We start from the raw sequence: 20,615 nt of genomic DNA on the forward strand, positions 1-20,615 counted from the left end.
GTTAATCATACATTAAAAGCGCACTAAAAAAAAAGAAAGCTTTAAAATTGAAAAGGTGTGACCCTGGCATTTTAAAATTGCCATGCCTCCATAGAAAAGGCTCACATAGCCACCCATCTGATTTCACACAAAAAGAGATATGAAGGTGTGAAAAAAATTCTAAAAAATGGGAGTGGTGAGAAAGATAAAAGAAAACATAAACTGGGCTATTTCTTTGATGGGGAAATTGAAATATTGGAAAGCATAAAAACTTCCAGCTGAAATAAGTTTTTTTTAAAAAAAGATAAACAATTTGAGGACAAGGTTTTAGTCAGCCTGAACAACAAGAATTGCATACAATGAAGTATGAAAATTTATATGCAAAACAGTGTACAGAATTAAAGAATTGTAAGTCCTGTGCAGAGGAGCCAGCATGGTGTAGTGACATGAGCATTGGACTAGGACACTGGAAGACCAGCGTTCAAATCCCGGCTTGGCTGTGGAAACCTACTTGGTAACCTTGGGTAAGTAATCTACTCTCAATCTCAGAGGAAGGCAATGGTAAATTATGTCTGCACAAATCTTACCAAGAAAACCCTGTGCTAGGGTCACCATAAATCAGAAACAACTATACGTAATTTGAAGTCTACAACGTTCACATTCAAGATAAATTTCTACATTTCATGAGTATTCATTTCTTGATATGAGCACACTTGGAGAAGGGAATGTTATGTCTTAAAATATACACTACTTAAGCATTCAATATTATCAAGATTGAATTAAACCTCATATCCAAATGTCTGTTTCTGACTATTCACAGCTGACAAAACCAAGATACATGAGTTTAGGTGGTAGGGTTTGCTCTCTCTATAAAATATGGTATATTGATAATTTTGCTTCCAAAAAGGTAATGCTTTCACATTTTATTTAATTTCATAAATATCAAATGGTTCAATGGTATATGTTAAATCACTTAGTTATTGTTTAAGCAGTAAAATCTGTTTGAATTAGATAGTATTGTGTATACAGAGTGTTTCAAAAACATTATCATAAACAGTAGATTCCAGTCTTGGAATCCCAGACAGTAATCTACTCACTGCAATTTTGCAAAATCAACTGCAGTTTCCAGTAGTCAGTCCATATGGGAATACCTATGCATAGTTAATCTATGCATAGTTAATGTAAGTGAAATCCATGTTCTTCATTAAAAAGCCAAAGGCAGTGAATGGAAGCTGATAAAAACATTGCTTGCCACTACCATCACTGTCTAGATATCAAAGAACAGACTTAGACCAAGAAGTTATGAGCATCTTCAAATGATTAGTCATCACATGCTACATGCCCATGTAAGATAGATTTGACATAAAAAGGTATTTTCTCCCAGCCCCTAGTTAGTATTTATCAAGAAAAATTTAATTACAGATGCAATAACTCAAATGAAGCAGCAGTTCCATTGAAGACCTGGACAGAAAGAGGTGCCCAGACTACTGTAACAGGCTAAGCTAAACTAAGAGGACTAACCATCAACCAAATAAGGACAAGCTGCAAATTGTCAAGTAGTTAGTCCATACCATCCAAGAGAACATTCTGAAAGAGATCTAAAACTCTTATGGGGAATTTGTGGCCCATGGGCCAAATGCAGTCTACCATGTTTTCCGCAATCAGCCTGCCAATTACTCTCTAAATCCCCTCTCCCTTGCATAATACTCTTGTTATGTTTGAGATTAGGTCATTGGTGATCAAAATGTAGCCCATAGACAGGGTTATTTTTGTGGCTTCCACTGTTTAAAAATACATCATTTTTTACAAATTGTCCTCTAGAAATCACAGGGATAATTTTACTATGTTTTGGAAGGTCCTCTGGCATATTAGGACAGTCCTTTTCTCTTAAGAGGCAGTGAACTAGAACTTCTGGATTATTTCCTATTCTAAAGAGGTCTACAATGTTCCCTCACTACTTCGTGGTTCACTTTTTGCGGATTCGCTGTTTCGCAGATTTTCAATAAACTCTAAAAGACTATTATAAATATTAAAAAATTACAATTTAGAGCCTAAGGAAGGGAGGAAGGAAAAGCCAAAGGGAGAGAAAAGGAGCCCAAGCGGCAATGAGAGAAGGAGGTGATTTATCAACACACAATTGGTTGATAAAGACTTAAAATAGTGTATAACTACTAAAATAATGTATAAATATTAAAATAAATATAGCATCCCTACTCCACGGATTTTCACTTATTGCAGGTGGTCCTGGAACCTAACCCCAGCGATAAGTGAGGGAACACTGTATTTTGGATCTAAAATGTCTGCAGTGAACTGGGGCAAAAACAGAGAAATTACTCTTACAACTGTAGAGGCCTCTAACGGTTAACACAGCTTCCTATCCCAGATTATTTCCCACTGCTGTTACACATGGAACTATTTCTGGTGCAAAGGCAGGAGTGTTGTAGGAAGCCACTTCTGTGCTGGACAATAAGAATGATGTTAAACTACTTGCAGCAAATTTTCACTAGAATTCTGGTCAGCAAGGAAATATACAGGAATGCAAGAAGGAACAGGCATCTTGAAAAGAACATGAATACATTTTCTTGTGCGTTCTATTCCAAGTGCTCTGCTGGGAAAAGTAGGGGAAATGAGCACTCCTTGAAGTAATACAAAGCGCGATACTCAAGTAACTGCAACAAAGAACAGATGGTGAGCATGTAGGTGGTAATCACTTATAAGAGGAAACTCTATTATAATCCAAAAAGTCAATGGTGCTGTTGTCTGCAGCTACTGGAGCAAGATGCCTCTGGATCTAAAGATGCATGGAAGGCACACAGTAAGTCTCACTATCCTTGCTGAATGTGTCCTGCCCTGGTTGTTAATAACTGAAGAAGTCACAGGCAAGCATTGGGGCACTATATGTTAAATCAAGAAATGAGGAAAATTGCTTCTTGGAAAAATTGCAGCCTTTTTGGCACAAAGACTGGTCCTGGTCAGAGGTGTGGTTATCAACCAGAAGCAACACATATATTCTATGCTGACTTCTAGCAGACCCGATCAGCATGGCCAACAGTGAGGGAATTCTAAGAACTGAAGCCCAAGAACTGTTTCCTTGATTAAGGATCCTTTTCCTGAAGTGGAAAGTTGGAACTGCTGTTCTGGACATCTTTTTTGTCTTGTAGGCTCAGTCAGAAGGAGCTTTGGGTATTGGTACCCTGTCAGGAATGACCAAAGACAGATCTAAATGGAAAAAGATACCCAGATGCCACTGCAAAAGTAGAATCCAAGAGTGTTCCATTCAAAAGGACAAATTTAGATGGAATAGATCACAATGCTATTAGAAGTTGCTTTTAGAAAAGGTGGCCGTTCTATGGTAAATGTTTCAAAAGGAGACAGCACCAATATGAACAGGAATATTGGTATGTAAAGGCAGGCACAGGATTGTAATTAGTGACAGATACCTCAGAGCTAATAGGAGCCACTCTCAGTAGACCTTGTTGAAACAACTGAATATTTTGCCCTCATTCACAGGGCAGCAGAGAGGACCTATTATGGCAATTGACAACTAACCTTTCACAATATCAGGGATCATAACTCTTCTCAAGATAACCACACTGATTTCAACTACTTCTGACATGAAATCTTCAGACTTCATTAGTTTCTTTTCTAACTATCTTCTGCATTATTCTCAACAGCTATTCTCTTTTCAGCAACTGCTCCCAACTGATTAATTAAACTGAAGTTGAGGCTCAATCTCTTGTCAATCAGAGACTAAATAAGTAGCATCTGATCACTTCACTATTTTAAGACTATGCGGTGATCAGACTTTACCAATTTCATTTCTATCACTTATAAGACAGAATTCTTTCTCGATTACTTGTACATAACCTACAAATGGTTATGTTTACTTGCAATTAGTTTGTCAGTCTAAAGTTTAAACATCATACCTCTCTGGTCTAAGTCCTAAAAGACACAGCTTTCAAACACCTTACAGTTCTAACTTTTAAAAAATATATTACTCTCAACATTGCAGTCCTCACTTTCAACATCACACAAAGGCTACAGTCACAGAAACTCACTGGTATCTGTATATCTATTCAGTGTATACAACTTATTTGAATGATCATACTCTCCCTTATAAATCTGACGGTGTGCTGATAATCCCACTGTCCCACCCCGCTCATATGTACATCTGATGAGAACACAGGAAAAGGCCCACACAGTAACTAATCCCATGAACTAGTAGTCTTTATCCAGGTGAGACTGGTACCTCCACTAGTTTCTTTCTGCAAGCAGGTTTTGATAGGCCTTTGAGGACTGACTGTACAAGGACCATCCTACCTAAACATTGTGCTGAATTTTCTAAAAACTTATTATGCTAATAATGTGTTATTTTGTGGGTTATGTTTTAACTAAGTTTAATTATTCTGATACTGTAATTACTTTTAAACTTTTGTATTCTGTGAATTTTAACTACATTTTTATCTGTTCTAAACTGTCTTGAGCAGGGGTCACCAAACTTTTTAAACAGGGGGCCAGTTCACGGTCCCTCAGACCATTGGGGGGCCAGTCTATAGTTTAAAAAACAAAACAAAACTGTGAACAAATTCCCATGCACACTGCACCTATCTTATTTTGAAGTAAAAAAAAAAACCCAAACAGGAACAAATACAGCCTCAATGTTAATAATATTAATCATCATCATCATCGTTATCATCATCATCATATAAATAATAAAGAGGGTTGGAAGAGACCCCTTGGGCCATTTAGTCCAGCCCCCTCCTGCCTTTGTCCACCAAAAGCACAAGCAAAACACTCCTGACAGATGGCCACCCAGCCTCAATATTAATAATAATAATAATAATAATAATAATAATAATAATAATAATGAAGAGGGTTGGAAGAGATCCCTTGGGCAATTTAGTCCAACCCCCTTCTGCCTTTGTGCACCAAAAGCACAAGCAAAGCTCCCCTGACAGATGGCCACCTAGCCTCAATGTTAATAATAATAATACAAATAAAAATAATGAAAAGGGTGGAAGAGACCCCTTGGGCAATGTAGTTTAACCCCCTTCTGCCTTTGTGCACCAAAAGCACAAGCAAAGCTCCCCTGATAGATGGCCACCCAGCCTCAATGTTAATAATAATAATAATAATAATAATAATAATAATAATAATAATAATACAAATAAAAATAATGAAGAGGGTTAGAAGAGACCCCTTGGGCAATGTAGTCCAACCAGCTTCTGCCTTTGTGCAGCAATAGCATAAGCAAAACACCCCCTTAATAATTAAATAATAACTAAAATACCTTTATAAACACAAAGCAAAGCTTTGCAAGGCACGCACCGAGCGGAGGAGGAGGCTGGGAAAGGCACCGGGCAAGAGAGGAGGCTAGGAAAGGCACCGGGCGAGAGAGGAGGCGAGAGGAGGAGGCAGGGAAAGGCTCAAAGCTCGTGCAGCAGAGGGAGGAAAGGCAGGAAAGGCAAGGCTCCAAGGCAGCGAGAGGGAGTTCAAAGGCTAGTGCAGCAGAGGGAGGAAAGGCTCTAAAGCCAAAGCTCCAAGGCTTGTGCAGCGAGAGGGAGAAAGAAGGAAAGGCTCCAAGGTTTATGCAGGAAGGGAGAAGGCAGGAAGGGCGGCAGCGGCATGCACCTTCCTTGGAGGAGGGTGGGGGCCGGATAAATGCCTTCGAGGAACCACATGTGGCCCGCGGGCCGTAGTTTGAGGACCCCTCGTCTTGAGTCTCTAACTAGGGAAAACAGCAGAACAAAATATATTATTTTTAATTACTACTATTACTACTACAACTATCTCTACTACAGCCCACATGAGTGTAGATGTATCTCTAATTTTCTAACTCTCCTATTTCTCACTCACAGCCCGAATCATCTGATTGCGTTATAAATTCAAAGCATCCTTGCGGATTAGGCTTTTAAAAATGATATACAGCACTCCTTCCTACCACAGAGGAATATTTCACTCACGATAGTGGATAAAGGAAAAGTGTTCATTAGTACATGCCTTAAATTGTGTTTTAGCTTGTAAATTTTCATTCAAGTTGCCTTACGCACATATATACCAACAATGATTTAAGCTGTCTGCAAAATTACACTATACTGAATACCTTTAAAAATTGAGATTTATAGTATTTAGATTAGAATTTTACAAATTTAAGAATACCATTAAAAGATAGACAAAGATAAGATCTACTTATAATTCCACAATTCCTGCTGCAATTATCTTGAAAAATCTAGGGACAGTTAAGGACTTTATCAAAAGTTTTGTAATTTAAGCACAAGGCATTCTGATAAAATCTGCAAGAGTTTAGAGACTGAATCTATATTTTAAGACCAGTGAAGCTTGCAACGAAGACACAAAAAGTGATCCTCCAGGAATATAATTTTATGCATTTCCATTATTTGCATCGTAAATATTTATTGTGAAAAATTAGCATAAAGTCATATATAAAGTCATAAAGTCACCAGAGTGAAGAAGGAGGGGCCAGGAAGACATCATACCAACCTGTCTCCTGTGTCACTGGTTGGGAGCCCCTCCCCCCAAGGAATAATTGCCACTCTGGGGCCAGAGTGAAGAACGGGGGGGGGGGGGGGGGCAGGAAGACATCATACCAACCTGAGAGCCAGGAAGATAGTTCCATCTTGTCTCCTGTGCCATAGCAACATGCTATGCTAATTTTATACACACACACACACACACATATATAATAATTTATAAATATATAATATATTGTATATACATATAATATTGATAATAATATTATAATGGAATACAATATTATACTACTAATAATACAATATAATAATATTAATTATATATTAAATGTAATATTGCTAATAATTTTACCATATAATGATATAGTACAATATAGTAATTTAATGCTTATATTGTGCTCTGCTAATAATATATTGCATGTTCATTTGATTTGTAAGCTGCTCTGAGTCCCCTTCGGGGTGAGAAGAGCGGGATATAAATGTAGTAAATAAATAATAAATATATAAAACCATTACAAACCTATTTAGGAACCTTTATTCTATTAGATATAGCAAAGAAATACTTTGTACTATTGGTTGGGGAGCAAAATAAACACATCATATTAGAGTCTGATGGCTGCATATTATGTAAGGAGTTATGCAACAAAGTATCCCTATACTGAATAGTTCCATCCAATAATTCATGGGGCGTATCTTTTGTAGTATTCTTGATGCTATGCTAACCTATATTTTACTGTACTTTAAAAACCTAACATGGAATGTCTGAAGAGTACTCTGTAATTTGTTATTCTCCTTGCTATTCATGGGAAAGCATTTACAAATCTAATATCTTCATTTTTTAAGAAATTGCATTTCCTGTACCATTAACAACAGTCACACCATTTGCTACTTACCTGAATATGGTAGCCGACTACATTTCCCCAAGTTATAGTCTGAAAGGAAACTGCCACTCTTTCCACATAATATGTTGCTGCCCCAACCATTAAAATTAAGACTGGCAGCCTATACACCACTATGCCCATAACGTTATCTGACAACGTTTACTCCGTTCTCATTCCTCAGATTAAATTTTAAATGGACTAGAAATGGACCTTGTGTCTACGTGCTTCTCCACCATGTTCCTCAATATTAACATCAATTTGTAGGGGGAGTCAATGACTGAACTTAAGATGAAAAGAAGATACTGTAAGATGGAAACCATTGGAAAATGCAGTCAGTGACATCTCCCTTTAAATAACTTGAGTTCCATCCTGATTAACCTCTCTCTACATGAACTGACCTACTCCTACCCCAGATACAATCTCCAAAACTGCGTAACTGTTGTGAATGAGTCTTCTGAGGCTGTTAGTACTAATGGTGGGATCAGGAGGGGAAGAAAGACGCCTCGTGAGGAAGGCTTTACACAGGAAAAGGATCAGGGAAATACTTGAGGAATCCTCAGATGAGGGTTCATTCGGGGATCTGGAAGGGGATCCTGAGTTGGGAATGACTGTTGAAGACCCAGTGGTGGTGGAAGAGGTTGGCATGGACTGGACACGGGCTCCGGAGGATCTTGGGGAGGAAACTGGGTCCATGGATGCTGAGGACGCAGGAGTAGCTTGGGCTCCTTCAGAAGCAGACCCCACATGGTCTGCCTGGAGGAATGAGGGTAATTCCACAGGTGTGGACAGGGTTGGGTATGGGCAGGGCGATTCTGGCTCTGAGAGGAACTTGGGACGCCTGATCCTAGGGCGTTGGCTGTTTGGAGCTTGGATTCTGATGAGGAGTTTGGGACACCTGATCCTAAGGCGTTGGTTGTTTGGACGCCCAAAGAAACCTAAATAAATTAGGGGCTTTTGGCCATTGTTCTTTGCGTGTGGCAAGGTGTTGTTGGGCGCCATTGGGTTTCTTGTACGTGACTCCGAAGACTGGCTTGGGACTTTGCAACCGATGTAAGTTAATCCGGGTTATTCTACGACGGAGGGCTGGAACTGTGTGGGTTTTCTCTTGGACTGCATTGTTATTACTATTTTGCATTAGCTGCTGCTCGCCTCCGTCGTTTTGGCTCTTTGTGTTATCCTGTAGCGTGGACCTTGCTGTGAAGACTTCACCCTTTGGATCTTGGACCGGAACTCGACTTGGCATATCTCTTTGCTCTTTAACTCGGCTTGGCATCATTCCTGTCTCCGTGGCTGACTTCCGTTGCTGACTGCTGGCTTCACCTTCGACTCCGAAGCTGTTCTCCAATCCTGACCGGTTTGACTTCGCTACGACGTTTCGTTCCCTTGACATCTGGCTTGGCTTTCGACTCCACAGCAGCTTGTCGCTATTGCTTCAGCGTTTTCCTGCTTTGTTTGCCTGCGCCACTTTTGGCGAAGAACTTTAGCCCGGTTTGGGCTTTCTCTTTAGTTTTGGGCTTTTTGCTGTACTTTTGGGTTTTGGGGAGGTTTTGAGCCTTTGGGATTTCTTGCCCTTGTTTGTTTTGCCGTTTTGACTCTGCCTTGCAATTTTGAGCTGTTTCCAAGCACTTTGGTTTTAATCCGGATTATATCTCCAGATAATCCGGATTATATTCCGGTTTGCGTTTTTGAGGTTTCTTTGCTCTGAACTGTTTAATCACACTGAAGTTAAAGTGTTGTGAGCTCTCAGGACTTTGTGCTGAGCTTTTTTGAGTTATTTTTGAATAAACTATGTTTATCTAACTGGCTGGCGTCTGACCTTTGACAGTAACTATCTTCTGTCCTAAGTGTCAGTAGATCTTTAAAGACCAGAAGAGAGAGCATACTTATATATCAGAATAATAGTGAACTGTATTTACTTGGTAAAATCTTGTTGGCAGCAGCTCTCACATTGTGTTCTGATCTTTAAATACCTATTTACACCACTGAAAGATAAAAACTGGGCATCAAATACATGTCAGATTAAAATCCTGATATTTAAAAGCAGGTTTGCTTGATAATGCCAGTTTCACAGCACATATACTCTAACTTATCAAAGGCACTTGTTGGGGAACATGCAACACCACAGAGCAAATTTTCAAATTAATAAATCTAACTCACTTTATTTTCTCCACTGCACCCACTGTTGTTATCATTATCTTCACCCTCACCCTCCTCCTCCTCATCCTCCTCTTCTTCCTCTTCTGGTAGTGGTACAGTACCATCATAGCCATAAAGGCTAAGAAGCTCATGAATTGGCATATCGCCTTCCTAAAAAGAATTAAAACAGGAAATTATAATAATTCCACCAAATTTTTATCAGTGTTGTAATCTGCATGTTGAATAATAACCTTCTTCCAACCCCAGAAATAAAATTTCAATCTATGCCTTTTTATTCCAATTTACATGTTCTCTATCTAAGGCAGAGCAAAGAAAGGAGAAGCCAATGGTGCTGTCTGTTATGGCAACAGCAGAGCACTTTGTGCTTCAAGGCCTTAGAGGTGTACAAAGGAACAATATCTCCTTTTGGTATACTTCCATGTGCAGTCTCTCCCTTTCCTGTAAATTGTAAGGTTGCTTCGCAAACCAATGACAACAAATCCTTGACGGAAAGTTTACAGATAGTAGAGAGTATCCTCTGAAAAAACTGACAGTATCTACTTTTCAATAGTGCTAAAATTTGAGCATGCACACCTACATAAAGATATATGTATAAAGGAACTTGGGAAAAATTATATTTATAATTTTACATTGTTGTTAAAGTAGAGATAAATGATGCCTGCTATAATTATTCATTTTAATAGCTATTTTCACTAAATAGGACAACAGTAAGTTGTATACCTGGGTTGGTCACAAGTTTGCTAAAATCCTTCACTCTGCCCACCTCTACCACCAATATACACATATATTGGTGACTGCAGATATACACTAACACAAGTTAGCAAAAAATCAAGAGGAATGAAACAAAGGATACTGATAGCAAAGATTTTTCAACTCTGATTTCTAATATGGTAATGAACGAATATGGTAATGGTTTATGGGTTTTCAGATCCTGGGGTGATGCTTTCAAAGTATCATAAAATAAGTACATCTTCTGAAGCAACTATTTGGCATCTATGTTGAATAACATATAAAGATCACATTAATGATGTCTAATCATATGGACATTGCACAGCACTTCAATCCTAAAATATTCTAAAGGCTACTCCTCTTGCTACTGAACAAACCACCCATGGGCTAAAGTAGTCTGACATATTCTAGGTTTTGTTCATGTTATACTGTATAAAAAGCTGATGCTTCTGACCTTCATTATCACTTCGCATTATAAACATCTTGTCGTCTGACTGGTATGTAGTATAACACCATGAAAGAACAGGAAATGTGAAGGAACATACATTTCTCGGCTATCATTTGTTACATACCAAAATTATGAGGAAGATGTCAGATAAATTAAATGCCATGCCTACTGCCTGGCAGTGGGAACTTAATGTTAAGATTAAGATGGGGGTATTATCACTATTCCCATTCCCCAACCAGGTCTGCTAGTACAATACTTTGTTTTTAAGAAATAAAGGCTTCCTTATATATCACAGGAAATCCTTAACAAACTGAAGGATTTTTAATATTCAGTTCCATTTGACTGAAAACAATGTTTTTTTAAATGTACACATTTGTGTCAAGCATTTGCCAGACAAACTGGTTTTCACCTCATTCCTGCTGACATAATAAAGCTTTCAAAAAGAACTGAAATTTATGTTATTATCTCTTGATTCAAAAATATTAACATCAGAATCCACAAGGATATAAAGATAAAAATTCAAAACTATTGTAAGAGAAGGAACTTAATGCATGTAAATCAAATAGCTTACCTGGAAATATTTTTGATGAACTTTGTACTAGACATATGAGCTATAAAACTTTTTATTTCCCATTTCTACTTCCCTTGAATTGGTGCTCCACCTATCACTGCATAACATTTTACATATTTTTTCTATCCCAACATGAAATGGTCCAGCAGGAACTAAGCAATTCCACTGTGTGTTTTATCTTGTCTTTTTTTGACACTTTAAAGCACCTCCACTCATGTGTTGCTTCAATGAGCACAGTCAATAAAGAAATGTAAGGGGGGAGTGGGGAGAGATATTCTACTGGTAAAATTGACAGAAAGCACAATAGGAAAATAAGCAATTTTCAAATTCTGTAATTTTGCCTAGGGTCACCTTAAACTCTTAATAATAATAATAATAATAATAATAATAATAATAATAATAATAATAATAATAACAACTTTATTTATATTCCGCCCTATCTCCCCTAAGGGACTCCTTATACCCTTTACCTCAATTCTACTATGCTGTGATTTTGAAATGTATTTATTTAATCTATTTTGAAGACAGCTAGTGGGCTAGAACTCTGGGAGTCAAGGGTCTAAATTTACACTTAGCCATGGAAACCCACTGGGCAAGTCACACTTTCTCAGTGAAAGAAAATGGCAAACCTCCAATGGCAAAACTTGCTAAGAAAGCCTGATGAGGAAATAGCCATAAACTGGGGTTGACTTGAAAGTGCGCGACAATGAATATTTCCATATAATAATCTATCATACCACTTCCAAGATTTGCCCACACATTTGCAGTTAGAATATTTTACAGCATTTACCCTTGTAAGATCTTCTATTTCTGAACTGAAGTTTGTTCCACCTTCCATCATTTCTTCTTCTTCTAATGTTCGTTCATCATCAAAATCATGAATCAGCATGTCAGCTGTTGGGTCAAATTCTTGGTCATCTGATGTCGCAGACCCTCCTAAAATTTGATTAATAATTTCAGGGTTGATCTTGACCATAGACTTGAGAACATTACCAATTATTTAAAACTAAAATTAAAATAGAAATAAAAAACTTTATGGGAAAGTCATTTCTCTAAATAAATTATTGATAAGAATGAAACAATTATTCAAGAAAGATATAACGTAATTTAAAGACTATAAGAAATCAAAGACTGATGATATCTGACACTGCAATCCTATACTAAGCTTAACAGGACTTACTGCCAGTTAATCGAAAATCAATGAACACATCACGTGTTATAAGTAGAAATGATTTTAATTTGCTCCCAGTGAAACCATACTATAAGTACTGGGTTCTCATGAGGAAAAAATGATTCCAGGGTGCTGAAGAATTCTTAGCAGTGAAGCAACATATACCATATATGCTCATGTATAAATCAAGGGCAGGTTTTGGGGTCAAAATTATGGATTGGTAATAAAGCTTCAGTTGGGACACTTTTCCTCATGGTAATTCTTTCAGGAGAGAATTTCCATTCCAAGGGGTAGATTTCTTTCACTTCCTGTTGTCTCACCCCATTCATAACTATGAGTCATTTGTAAGTCAGATGTTTGTAACTCGGGGACTACCTGTATCTGTCCTATCATCTATATCCTTATCACAGCTCTGTGCTGACTTACTGTGGTTTGGACCTAAAGATCCTTACCCACATACACTACTTCTTCAAAAAGATCACATAAGTCTCAAGGAGCTTTTGGAGGACCCATAATAGAATGGAGGGAAGCAAAACCTAGTTAGCCAAAGAGAACTCTGCTAGAAGTTATTTGGGTATAAGTCAGTAAATTCTTCAGGTCCAGGAAAAAAAAATAAACTAAGAAACCATATTCTAGCTTCTACCTTCAATCCTAAACTGTAAGTTTCTGGACTATCATTCTAATAGACAGGTACATACTTTCTCTATCCACTGGCCCTCCCTGACACTAAGATGATGCTCTGCATATGGGGTAACTAGACATTCCTTTCATGGGACATTCTGCCCCTCTGACTCCACTATATATATTACTACATATATACTCGAAGATAAGCAGAGTTTTTTTATCTCTTTTTGGGGGCTGAAAAAGCCTCCCCCGGCTTATAATCGGGTCAAGGTCAAGCCAGCAGTGGAGCCTGGAGGCCACAGAATGTTTTCTTTCCCAAAACCTCCCTTCTCCACTTCTCCTCCTAGGCTGAAGTTATCTTATTTTTTAAGAGAGAGAGGGACAAGGAGGGAATGTTTTTAAAAGCGAAAGGAGAGTGAGTGACAGAACCTCTTGCAAGCCAGGAAGAAGAAAAAGATTCCATGGTGGAAGGGGAAGAAAAAGAGAGACTCTTGCAAATTTGCAGGATTTATTATTATTATTATTATTATTATTATTATTACTATTATTATTGCAAGAACGTTTGAGTCAAAAAGGAGGGAAAGGAGAGCAACAGAAGGTGTGTATTTCTTTTTATTCCTAAGGAAACAAAAATGGAGTGGGTTTTTTGGGAGAGGGAGGGAAGTTTTAAAAAGCCTTTTCTGGCTACTTTTAGAGTTTGAAAGAGGGATAAATAAAAGAGGTGGGGAAGGGGAGGAGAAAAGAGGCCAAAGTTATTTTTAGGAGGGCTTTGCTTGCATTTCTTCCTTGGGCAAATGCATGCCCCAAAGCTTGTAAATAATATATAGATTTCCCCCTACAAATACATTAATATATTAATTTTCCCCTCATATGTTTGCAGGTCTTTGCAAATCCTATATATAATTCTCTAATTGTCTAGATAGATAGATATTAATATAGATATAGGCCTTTTAAATATGCACACACACACACAGATGTCTAGATAGATGTAAGCATAGATAAATGGGACTTGCAAATATTGCAGGAGGGAAATGCACATATATAGAGAGAGGATTTGCAAACTTTTCAGGGGGGAAATGCAAATGTGAAATTAGTATATACAGTAGAGTCTCACTTATCCAACATGAATGGGCCAGCAGAATGTTGGATAAGCAATATGTTGGATAATAAGGAGGGATTAAGGAAAAGCCTGTTAAACATCTAATTAGGTTATGATTTTACAAATTAAGCACCAAAACATCATGTTATACAATAAATTTGACAGAAAAAGTAGTTTAATACGCAGTAATGCTATGTAGTAATTACTGTATTTATGAATTTAGCACCAAAATATCACAATGTACTGAAAACAGACTACAAAAATGCATTGGATAATCCAGAACGTTGGATAAGCGAGTGTTGGATAAGTGAGACTGTACTGTATAATTATAGAGCTATATCTAGGCCTGCATTGTTTATATAGGCATTGAATGTTTGCCTGTTACTATGTTGGAAGCCGGCCTGAGTCCCCATGGGGAGATAAATAGAGCAGGATACAAAGGAAGTTGTCGTTGTTATTGTTGTTGATGATGATAATGATGATGATTATTATAAAGTTATTGTTGAAACCATATTGTTTTTGTTGACCCTACTTATGCACTTAAGAGTTAGCTTACTGTTTTTCTTGGAAATATGATAAATATTCAAAAAACATTTACCTCACTTATGCCTCAGTTAATGTAATTTTATTGGTATCTATTTTTATTTTGAAATTTACCAGTAGCTGCTGCATTTCCCACCCTCGGCTTATACTCGAATCAATAAGTTTTCCCAGTTTTTGTGGTAAAATTAGGTGCCTCGGCTTATATTCGGGTCGGCTTATACTCGAGTATATATGGTAAATAAATAAATGGGAATGTCTACCATCCTTCTTCTCTCATAATCTCCATATTGAACCACAAAATGTTGCAACTGTCAGTATATAGTAGATGATACAATATAATTACAACTGAAAATCCAATTCAAAAGAGCGAGAAAAATCAGTAATGGGTAGTATTCTAAGCTCTTAGAATGTAATTAGCAACCAGTGTGAGTGTTCCTGACAAAACCTTATAGAGTGGGGTGGGGACAATAACAACAAACATATAGTTATGACCATTCATTTTGATTCATAACATAGCTCAAACCAAAAACAATCTTGGTGTTTAAGTTTTTAGGCCTGTTCCTGGAGTTATTTGCGGTGCTGGTTCAGAAAATAGCATTTGATATACTGCATCAGTTCTAGCTTCTTAGATATGGTTTTCAAGATTTTATATGGGCAAGCAGATGAAGACTGGTATATTGCATGTGTATCTCAAAAACTAGAGCCTATCGGCGAAAATTGGTGCCATGTTTGGAATCAGCGCATCAAATATACCCAGAAACAGGTCTGTGTTGGCCGGATATAATCATATACACTGCAGAATGGGGACTAAGAGGACAAAGTGAGAAGCCAGAACAGTGATAGCTACTAAAGCTATGTGATTATTTGCCTAGCTATCATTTCAAGCAATATTGGATAAATATAGGATCATTATGAAAATAAATCTTTACCTGGGCTTGCTGATTCAACAGAAGGCTAATCAAGGGCAGGGGAAAGGCCATGGAAGGAAAGAAAAGAAAAATGTAAGTGAGCAAAACCAACTACTTAGCAATACAACAGAAATATTCTGAATTACAATTAATATAAAACATATAATAATTCATTTTTTCACTTTTTGCATTTAAATTCAACATATAATTGTCAAGAGAAAGACCAACATACTTGTCTCTGTGGTAATGTTAAAAACCAGAAGAAAAATGTCATACCAAGAAGAATGACTACATGAAATTTCTTGGTTTTAAATCATGGATAAAAAGTTAAAAAAAAAATAGTCAGAACAGAAGAGAGCCCACTGGAAGGTTTGGTCCATCTTGACAATGAAAGACATATCCTGCTCTGTCAATATTGTGTCTATCCTCTCAAGCTGTCAAGCGCCATGGTGATGCAGACCAGTCCTACTTAAAATGGGGGATCCATGGGCTGACTGGTCCTGGTCCAAGAGCCACTGACTGCTGGCTCCTGATACATTTCCAGGAATGAAAGAAAAAATGTAATTCAATGGACACAAATTACGTGCCTGACACTCCTCATATCAGACAGTTCGGAAGCAGTGAAAGACTACCTATACCTGCATAAACTTCTGTTTAAACAGTCACGGAGATCTGCTATGACTTGGAACCTATAGTGGATACAAACAGTGTGATTGTAGCTTTGGCTCCTGTATGTGACAATGAGTAACTTTCAATCAGCACAACTCAAAGATATGTACAGGCTTCTTAGAAAAGTGAGAAATGCCATGTTGATGCTAGCCATTTTTGCTTCATAAATGGAGGCTGTGTGTAAACCGGCTGAGAGAGGGAAAGAACTGCTGAACACAGGAAGACCAGTTTCCTGTCCTTCAAAAAGAAGTGGTAATACAGCTTTGTTGAAAAAACCTTCTGTGAATCCCACTATAAAGGATAATTAGTGACTAATCTCCAGTAGTTCATCCTTGGACAAATGGTTGGAGTGTGTGATAGCATTTCAAAATTCAGGTCTGCAGCTTGGTGTGCTCCTAAAGTCACCCCAGATCCTCGGTAACCAGGTTTTGGCAGCATCAAAAACTGCATTTACACGGTAAAAACAAACATGGCAGCTGTGCCCCTTCCTGATTTACCCAATGAAAAAATAAGACAAAATGCTGACAATGAAAGTGGGGGAATTACCTATTGAAATGCCCAGTACATTTTGTCTAATCAATCAAGCTGTGGCTTTCTTCAGGTGCGCCTTCAGAGATATATCATAACCAAATTCCAAATTTCATTAAGTGGCACTTAAGTTGAGATGCAGATTAAATACCAGCTGTAGGAAATTTAGAGCAGGAAAACGACACTGAAAGAAATCTATCTTATGTTTAATGGTCTTATTGATTTTAATGCATAGTTATATGTTCTTGTTTAGATTTTATTATTTGGTTTTGTATGTATGTTAGGCATTGAATTTTGCCATTACTATGTTGTAAACTACTTTGAGGCCCCCTAGGGCGAGAAAAGTGGTATATAAATACAGTAAATAAATAAATAAATATTATGTGTCCCCTTAGCATTATGGTCCCATAGTATCTGGGGTTTGACCATATTTGCTTTTATCTTGAAAAAAATCTATAAAGACCCAAGATAATCTAAAGCAGTGCTTCATAAATTATCTGATATCGTGACTGTAGTGTCCCACTCCCCTACCTCCCAAAGACTCAGGGACTAGACCATATTTGTGCCCATTGGCTAAAACAGTTTCTTCTCTGGAATCTTGCTGCCTCAAATGCTTGTGGACTGGCACCAGTCCATGGAACACCACTGAGTAGCACTTTGGGTAGACCCTTTATCAGTTTATGAAGAGCAGGATCTCATTTTCATTTTCAGTTTTGAACAAGAGTGGGCCAATCTGTTGATTTCACCTTCTTTCCACTTAACATTTCCAAGTTCTTTCTATAAAATTTATTAAATATTTGCAAACAGTGTAGAGTTCTTATCAAATATGTTTAATTCTTATAAAAAATAAACACTGGCAAAATTTAAAAGGAATAGGGTATTTCCAATATGAAGAAGACAGGATTGTGTGTGCTGCCATGTAGCTGCTAAAGGAGCCTGTCAGGAAAAAAACTACAACCCCCCAAAAGTTTTTTTTAAAATGCAACCCTCATTCAGTACCACACCTATAATTGAATACACAGATTCAAAGTCAGACTTTTAAGAAGCACTCAAAGCAATTTTCCCAGGTAAATGAATTTGTCAGTCTTGTTGTCCCATACATGCACACACAGATATAGTGTGTGTGTGTGCGCGCGCACGTACATACATACATGTATATATAGTCTCTATTTTCTTATATCTGTTTTACAGGAAAGTGTACCAATACTGGAATCTTGTTAATAAACTTGGCTGAGTTGGGAATTGAACAAAACATTTTTTAAAAAGCATTGAGACACAAAGGAGAAATCTGACATTGTTTTAATTAAATGAGTTTAACAGAATGTGTTTTATACAAGCAATTTCTTAGGTGTATTTTTAAAAAATTGTTACATATATTGAACCAAAAAGTATAGGATTAGAAGCCCAAATGTTAGATACATATGATTAGCATTGTTTTTGACATTTATACTAGTACAGTTTTCCCTCCTTACTTTGCGGTTCGCTTTTTGCTCCCTCACTGCTTCGCAGTTTTTTCTGAGCAGTGGCGCATGCGCAAAGGTACCAGTTTCCCTTTTGCGCATACGCCCTCCTTCTCGTCGGCATCCAGCCGCGCTACTCTGGATGCCGACGAGAGGGAGGCGCATGTGCAAAAGGGAAACTGGCAGGCGCTGAAGAGGAGGCCGCCATGAAGAAGCACAAGAAAAAGGCTTGCGAAGGGGAGAAAGGCCACATAACTACTAATATAATGTGTAAATATCGAAATAATAGCGCTCCTACTTTGAGGATTTTCACTTATTGTGGGTGGTCCTGGAACGGAACCCTCACAATAAGTGAGGGAACACTGTAGTTGAAATGCTTAATTTGTTAGTCTGTTTTACATAGTGCTCATGGTAATAAGCAGAATTCAAGGTGAAAAATATATAATTAATCTACTAACTCAACATACCTATTATGAATTTACATTACGACTAGTGCAAAGGGTAACTGGCAAATTGCATTTAAATATTCCTTTCTTGGTCTGCCTATCGTGTGCTAAGCTTCTGAATAATTACTCTTTTTCCCATAGCAACAAACAATCAACTTTTTAACCATATGATTGTCTAAGGCAGCGGTTCTCAAAGTGTGCTCTATGGAGCCCTTTGGACTCCGCAAAACATACTGAGGGGCTCCATGGTTCCCTCCTCCTCTTTCCTCCCGCTCCAAGATTTTCCTCGTCTTTCCCATTCCTTTCCCTTTCCCAGCCTCCCTTGCCCCAAAAGCTTTCCCCCTGTTTCCCTCACCACCCAGATCCTTTCCCCTGTGTCTTCCTTGCTTCCAAAACCTTATTTCCCTCCTAACACTATGAGGTACCTTGACTGTGCTTTTCCTGCATGGCAGAAGGGGGTTGGACTGGATGGTCCCTGGGTTCTTCCACTGAAATACTGTTTTATGTTTATGTTGATTAAAAATTTAAATACTGTATTGCTCTTTTTTTCTTTCTTTTTTTTGCACTACAAATAAGTGTGCATAGGAAGTTGTTCATGTTCTTTTTAATTAGTTCACACAAGCACTCTCCCATCCATCTGCCACTGGCTTGGTCCATCATTCAAATTTTAAAATGCGCCAAAAAGTTTGTACATGCCTGATATATATATCTTATACATGATATAATATACAAACATTTATTGGGGCTCCACGAGAAGCTTTTGCTTTAAAAAGGGCCCTGCGGCTGAAAAAGTTTGAGAACCTTGGTCTAAGGTCATGAACCATAACCTTGGGAGGTTTCGTTCTTACTCCTACCTGTATACAATCACAAGACTGAATGCATACTCTGAAGTATCATCCAACATTTATAAGGGTATCTTTAAAATGCAGAAAATGTGTGTTTAGAAGAAAAGCAACGTTTCTCTGTAAGTAGATTATTTCAGGGGAATATATAGAACAGGGGTCCCCAAACCAAGGCCCGTGGGCTGGATGCAGCCCTTCATCATTTTTTTACCACCCTAAATTTTAGACTTAGGGTCACCCTAAGCCTGAAACAATTTGTCGGAACACAAAAATCCTAATTCACTTGACTATCTCATCAGTCAAAAGCAGGCCCACACTTCCCACTGAAATACTGGTAAGTTTGAGATCGCTCATTTTAAATATTGTATTCTTTCATTACTATTATTTTTGAACTACAAATAAGGTATGTCCAGTGTGCATAAGATTTCATATTTTTTTCAAACTATAGTGCGCTCCCTGTTTAAAATGTTTGAGGACCCCCGATATAGAGGCTCATAGTTTTGTTTTTACAGAAATCAGAAAGGATCTGTAGTATTCACAGTTTCTCAATGACACATTTCTTACCACTTCACTACAGTTAATTTATAAGACTATAAAATGCTCCATGCTAGGTATCATATCATACCAATTGACTTCCTACAAATTACCTCTTCTTGATTTCTTAACCAACTAGTAAAATAATCTGGAGCAAACAGGAAAAGCCCTAAATATTGATTATTCCACCTAAGGTACTTCTTTGGCTTTAGTTGTTAAGTACTTCTTAGGTTTACCAATCTCAACAACTCTATTCTATTCCATTGCTAAATTGTGATTATATATTTATACCTGTCATGGATAGTTTGGAAAATGAGAATGAGGAGATGCTGGTGGAAGACTAAAAGGTGACAGCTGTGAATTTAGGATTTAAGGAACTCAAAGGGGGCACCTTGTTGCTGGCCATAACGTGAGTTCTAGAAGCTACAACCTCGGACTCTTGCTATCTTATATTCCTGAACTTGGGGCCGGGCTGTGGCGCAGCTGGCTAGTAACCAGCTGCTATAAATCACTACTGACCGAGAGGTCAGGAGTT

The 20,615-nt window shown here is 37.7% G+C and overlaps 1 protein-coding gene across 2 annotated transcripts in view; it reads right to left on the minus strand.

The window, feature by feature from the left end:
- mier1 (MIER1 transcriptional regulator) overlaps positions 1-20,615 on the minus strand; it is a 46,711-nt gene that overhangs the window by 14,930 nt on the left and 11,166 nt on the right. The window contains exons 2-4 of one of the 2 annotated variants that reach the window (XM_062978184.1): positions 15,623-15,647; positions 12,047-12,192; positions 9,509-9,658 (exon numbers count right to left, since the gene is read on the minus strand). In XM_062978184.1, coding sequence (XP_062834254.1) covers positions 9,509-9,658; positions 12,047-12,192; positions 15,623-15,647 — 321 coding nt within the window. The remainder of the gene's footprint in view (positions 1-9,508; positions 9,659-12,046; positions 12,193-15,622; positions 15,648-20,615) is intronic. The other variant, XM_062978185.1, reaches the window with a different exon arrangement.

Source organism: Anolis carolinensis, chromosome 4 (genome assembly GCF_035594765.1).
Source record: "Anolis carolinensis isolate JA03-04 chromosome 4, rAnoCar3.1.pri, whole genome shotgun sequence".
Lineage (NCBI taxonomy): Eukaryota > Metazoa > Chordata > Lepidosauria > Squamata > Dactyloidae > Anolis > Anolis carolinensis.